At 36.4% G+C, this 6,588-nt stretch overlaps 1 protein-coding gene across 1 annotated transcript in view; it reads right to left on the reverse strand.

The window, feature by feature from the left end:
• UBR3 (ubiquitin protein ligase E3 component n-recognin 3 (putative)) overlaps positions 1–6,588 on the reverse strand; it is a 272,765-nt gene that overhangs the window by 18,936 nt on the left and 247,241 nt on the right. Inside the window, exons 34-36 of the mRNA XM_006878857.1 lie at positions 5,647–5,754; positions 5,383–5,508; positions 2,552–2,731 (exon numbers count right to left, since the gene is read on the reverse strand). Of these exons, the coding sequence (XP_006878919.1) occupies positions 2,552–2,731; positions 5,383–5,508; positions 5,647–5,754 (414 nt within the window). The remainder of the gene's footprint in view (positions 1–2,551; positions 2,732–5,382; positions 5,509–5,646; positions 5,755–6,588) is intronic.

The following is a 6,588-nucleotide window of genomic DNA, read 5'->3' on the forward strand; positions in this document are numbered from 1 at the left end:
AATGTGGCTTTCTAAAGATTAAATCCCTGTGCACATCAAAAACATTTTCCAGCAGAATGAAAAGAAAAACCTACTGACTAGGAAAAAACATTTGGCAATACCATTTCAGACAAGGGTCTCATATCAAAAGTTTACAGAAGCCTGCAAGTCCTCCACAAAAAAAGACTGATAAAATGGGCAAAATACATGGAAATAATTCTCACAGAAGAAGTTAATTTGGATGGCCAACAGACACATGAAGAAATGCTCAAAATGACTGGCAATAAGAGAGATGCAAATAAAAAATGAGATACTATGAGATACTATCTCACTCCAGTAGCAATGGCAAAAGTTTAACAGGACAGCAAGTATAAATGCTGGAGTGAATGTAGCAAGATAGGAACTCTTATAACACTGTTGGTAGGATCGTAAAATGGTACAACCACTCTGGAAGGCAGTTTGATGTTTCCTCAGAAAGCTGAACACAGAAATTCCCTATGACCCAGCTATTCCACTGCTTGGAATATATCCTGAGAGAATGAGAACTGAGGCACAAAAAGAGACTTGTACACCAATGTTCAGAGTAGCATTATCAACCACTGAGAACAAGAAAACAGTCCAAATGTCCAACCACAATCAAATAGATCGAGAAATTATGTTACATTCACATGATGTAATACTATGCAGCACTCAGGAACAATGATTTTGTAAATCACTACCTAACTTGGGAAGGACTGGAGAGTATTATGATAAGTGAAATAACTGACTCCCATAAGGACAAATGTTATAAAAGAACAAAATAAGGCTCCAGGAATTGATGGAATATCAGTGAAATGTTTCAACAAATAGAGGCAGTGCTAGAGGTGCTATCACATCTGTACTATGAAATCTGGCAGCTAACAACAGCAACTAGAGAATAAGATGTGCTTGCTTCAGTCCATGAACTTCACAATTACTTGCTATGCATCAGAGAGCTAGATAATGACTAAGGATTATAAAAGAATTGATGCCTTTGAGTTGTGGTGCTACAGAAGAGTCTTGAATATTCCATAGACTGCCACGAAAACAAATAGGTCTGTCTTGGAGAGGGTGAAAACAAGTTTCTCCTTGGAGACTAGGATTTTGAAGCTCTGTCTCACATACTTTGGGCATGTGGCCAGGAGGGAGGGTCCTTAGAGGACATCATGCTTGGAAAGGTGGAGAAGAGGAAGACCCCAGATGAGCTGGACTGATACAGTAACTAGGACAGTGAGGGTTGGTGTGTCAGAATCAGTGAGGCTAGCTCAGGACAGGGCAGACTTCAGAGCTATTGTACATAGTGTCACTATGATTCGCAGGCAACTTGACGGTACATAACAGCAGCAGCAGCAACAGGAAACCTAGTCACTAAGATTCATGTATGTCACATCATCAGCTAAAGATGGATGCTCTGGTTCAGTGGTCAAATGGAAAAAACCATGAAGAACCAGGGTAATATTGTTGTTGTTGTCGTTGTTGTTGTGCACTATACCACTGGAACTGACCCATAGCTGACCCTCTGGTGGGTTTACTCACATGGGAGGAGACTACCAAACCTTCTCCCAAGGAGCAGGTGGTGGCCTCCAACCACTTCTTTCATGATTGCAATGCAGCTTCTTGCCACTAGACCAACTTTATTCTGGTGCACACAGAATGTAGGGAGGAAGTGAGTCACAAGACCAGCAGGAACTTTCTCACAAAGTTCTTATATTATTTGGAAAAAAGGTGACATCCTGCCACACTTGCACAGTAATCACTAACCTTATCTCCTATGCACATGCAATAGTTCCACCCCACTTTACATAATTCTGATTCAGCAACACAGTTCTGTGCTTGCTCAAGCATGACAACAGTTTAGCTAAAAGCTGTATGTCATAAATGTGGCACATTACAGTACACAAATCTGTCATGTGGATTCAGCACATTGCAGTATCCCACAATGTATTTTCCTCAAATATCTCTTGTACTGGATACTTGCTATCTAGTCCACATTTTCATACTACCTAAATAATTGGACTTTGCTCTCTACTTACTTTAGTGTAATTATCTATCAAAACAGTGGCAGAGTGACCATTGTAAAACAGTTCTTCCATCAAATTACTCCATTTCTCAAAAACTGCAGTGCTAGCTATAAGAGTGAGCACAAAACCTTAACGTTCATAACCATTCACAGCTGCTTCTACTCTATTTAATTACCTCATTTCTAACACAAACTTTTACACCTTTCAAACTGAAGAGGCAAAGCACATTTTTAAAATATGATTTTTCAAATACTTGAGTCCAAACTTGTGATTTTTTTTTTCAAACTTGTGATTTTTACATAGGAATGACTCTTTCCAGTAAGATTCTAAGTTCTTCTTCAGTCTTAAAATGGCTTTGTATTCTCCAATTCATTTGAAGTACCATATAAAAACCCACTGACCTGAACATTTAAAAGTAGCAAACTCATACGTTACCTTTGTAAATGGAAATATTACCATTTTTATGATAATGTAAGCAAATATTATTAGCATATCATAACTGTGCCAAGTGAGCACCACTCTTTTTTACATACCTTTCCTTGTTCTGCATGTCTTTCAGTAAATGAATTTATCTCAAAACACCATTGTGATATAATATCAAATGCTGGAACTGGCCAATTCAGACAGGAGGCACTAACAAATGGATGTTCTGTTTGGTAAAATGTTGGCAGAAGTCCCAAGCAGCTGGCGAGAACAGAAAATTCTTCTTCTTCCTTTTAGATATGAAGCAGAAAATTCCAAAGACACTTCATCAAAAACATTTTCCAATATAAGCATTTTAAGTGTCCTCTTCATCAATTAGGATCATAAGGAAATCCCTTAACTGAATAACTAAAGAAAGGGCAAAGGAATAGGAGGAACAAAGAGAGGAAAAACACCCCAGCAGCTACAGCCCAATAACCCGAGTAGTTCTGTTTGAAACTGAATTTCTGAGTGCTACAGCAATTGTTCCTTGGATATATTCCATTTTATGCATAATTATCACATATCAGAAAGACACAATCTACATAATCTAGATAATTTAAGTATGCAGAAGCTAAAATGAAACAAAGAGAAAGTTATTTTTTTGGTTGGAAAGACTTGGGTTCACACAGTGTAGATAAAGATCAATAGCAAAAACAGAATTAATAAGAGTCAATGCTATAGAATTTTCCTGAATCCTGGAAGAGTGTGAAACAAAGTTTTTTTAGAAAGTTTTTTTATAAAAGCACCCTAATGAAAGGGATGCTTCAAGCAATCCAAAATCCACTAATAAAAGAATCTGAGAAAGCAGTAAATTTCTTATCCTTAAAGTTGATTTTTAAAGGAAATAAGGTAACTTGGTCTCTTATAAACTCCCAAATATCTTTTTCAACCTCTCTTTATCTAACCAAAAAATTATTTAGGAGACTAGTTTATCTATTCTCCATTACCTACACAATCAAGTCCAAGCATCCTTCAGGAAAGACTCCTTAACTATAAAGGAGTCTTTCCTTACCCCATTAATGAGAACTCAGATAACCCTGGTTCACTTACAGTTATCGCCATACTTATACATCTTATATTAATTAATTTTAAAAAAATGAAGAATCAGAGCCTACAGTCTTTATGGGTGAAAAAAGCACAGGTGATGAAGGAAGATGGAATTTATTTAGTATTGTCTCTATGCCAGAAAATGCTTATATGCTAAAAAAACAAAAAACAAAAAAACCCACACCATTTTTAACATTAAAATGTTAATGTATGAAAGAAAACATACATAACAGATGCATAAGTGGTATGTTTTATATTTAACCATAAGTGGAATTTCTGGGACAAGAATACTTGATGCATTTGGTAAAATGTATCATTTTATTTGAAAAGAAATATTTGATAAAAATGGTTTTTAAAAATCTCAATTACTTAATGCATTACTTAAGAGAGAAGGAATAACAAACTGCTTAATTAAAATATACTTCAGGCTTCAAAAACTATGATATTTTGATTTTCACGTCAAGTTCTAGAAACAAATGACACATATGCCAAGGTCATATCCCCTAAAAATAGTTTGGTTTACTTCCCCTTCTGGTTTCCAATCTGTCATTTCATTGCCTACTCACAATGATTCACTTGAAATAGATCAATAATTTATGGAGCAAAAATGCAAACTCTCACTCAGTACAACTGAGTCATAATTGACTGATAACTGACCCTGCAGTGGGTTTCTGGAAGCTATAAAATGGATGAGAAGAAACTACCCATTTTTCTCCAACTGAGCAGCTGGTGGATTTAAATTGCCAGAGGCACACCACCTTTAGGTTTGCTTCTACCTTGTAGATTATGATCCCCTAGAGACTATGTTATCAGGGATTCCTTTTATTCATCAATGTGCTACAAATCAAATCATTTCTTGTTCTAAAGTTACAGAAATGTTATCATCTTTTACAACACTGGGCTTTCTGACCAAAACAACTACAAAAGTATTAAAAGCAGATGATGATTTGTTGTTGTTTACCATCAAGTCAGAACCAACTCATAGCTGACTCTCCAGTGGGTTTTCAGAGGTAGTTAATTGCATGAGAGGAGATTGCCCATCCTTCTCTCACAGAGCGTCTGGTGGCCTCAAACCACGTGCATTTGGGATGGCAGCACAACTTCTTGCCACTAGGCCACCAGCGCTCCCTGATAATGATTATTGTTGTTGCTATGTGTCATTAAGTTGTTTGCGACTCATAGTGACCCTATGTACAACAGCCCTAAACTCTGCTCTGTCCTGTGCCAATTACACCGTCTCTGATAAACACATTCTGATTACCCCAGTCACTGAATCAACCCACTTCATAGGGGGTCCAAAGTATGTTAGACAGAGCCTCAGAATCCTTGCCGCCAAGTTTAACCCTTTCCAGGATGAATCTGTTTGTTTTCCTAGCAGTCCATGGTACCCTCAATACTCTTCTCCAGCACCAAAGCTCAAAGTCTTCAATTCTCCTTCTATCCTTAGTCACTGTCCAACTCTCTGATGCATAACAAGTTATTGCAAAGACCATGGCCTGTATCAGATGCACCTTAGTCTCCAGAGAGATACCATTGGTCTTCAGTACTTTGGAGAGGTCCCTAACAACAGACTTTTCCATGGTAATACATCTTTTAATGATTATGGAGGTAAAATATTAAATATCAAACCACGTCCTGCTCAAATACTGGGCATACTATCACTGATCTAATCACAAACTGCCCAAATATCCAACATTGGTAACATTATAATTAAAGTGGATGGACACTAACAAACACAAAAATAATACCTATTCTAAATACTTATTCCTCTGAACGTGGCTAACATATAAACATGTATCTATATATTTAAAAAAATTAAGTTTATTTTAAAATATTATTCCCTGAATTATACCTGGCAGCTAGGTAAGTCTTCTCCAAAAAGGTGATGCTGAAGAAGACTGGCGATCCTGAGGAAAGGTAAGCAGAAGTCCTGTAAGTATTTTTCCATGGATTCAGGAGACCAAGCAACAGGGCTAATCTAAAGTTTAAAAAGGAAGATTTTTTTTATTATTTATTCTATAATAGGTGTAGCATAAAATATTATATTCTAAATGGCAACAAAATCCATTTCTTTTTTACTAAATAACAACTACATGCAGTTTTGAAGAAAGCATACCATTGCACACTCCTGAGTTCCTTCTTCATGATATAACTTCCCTTTAGATAACTCACTTATCACAAAGCTTAATAACACTTCATGAGACTTTTCAGCATCACACGTATTCTGTAAAAAAAAATAGCTATATCAGTCACACAAAATTAAAAAGAATTTTTATTAAAAGAATACTTTATAAAGTTTAATGTTATTTACACTATTTCTCAAGCATGTGAACTTCAATTCTTCAAATCTAAAAGGAGGAGTACATCTCAGGGTTCACAATGAAACTGGTTAAATAAGTTGTTGTTGTTATGTGCCATCAAGTCCCCTACGACTCAACCTTATTTCCAGCAGCTTGGAAGTCTGTTCTGTCCTGAGCCAGTCTCACTGATTCCAACATACCTACTCCCATTTCCCCAGTCACTATCATCCACCTCATCCAGGATCTTCCTCTCCCGCACTGTCCCACCACCCTTCTGAGCATGATGTCCTCTTCTAAGGGACTGGTCCCTCCTGGCCATGTGCCCAAAGTATGTGAGATGGAGCTTCAAAATCCTACCCTTCAAGGAGAAACTTGGTAGTCAAAGCTATTCTAACCCTTTTTCAAAAAAACAGTGTACAAATTACATAGTATTTATGTAAATAATACCTTTGAAATGATAATACCCATTCCCGGGAATTCTGCATCAGGAAATAATCCAAAAGGGGGGTGAAAATAGTGATATGCACAAGAGATTTCTTGTAGTACTAATATTACAAAAAATTACAAATGGCCAAAGAATATGAGGCAGTTAGGTAAATTATGGAATGACAATTCAAAATCATATTTTATACTCCATGAGATGATGAGTATGATAAAAAAAATATTATAATGTTTAAGGTTATACCATGTTAAGAGTCAAGTATATATACACTGTCTATAGTTATATAAATAATATATGCAAGCAACAGAAAAAATAG

The sequence above is a fragment of the Elephantulus edwardii genome, unplaced genomic scaffold (assembly GCF_000299155.1).
Source record: "Elephantulus edwardii isolate Elephantulus edwardi_28Jun2011 unplaced genomic scaffold, EleEdw1.0 scaffold00001, whole genome shotgun sequence".
Lineage (NCBI taxonomy): Eukaryota > Metazoa > Chordata > Mammalia > Macroscelidea > Macroscelididae > Elephantulus > Elephantulus edwardii.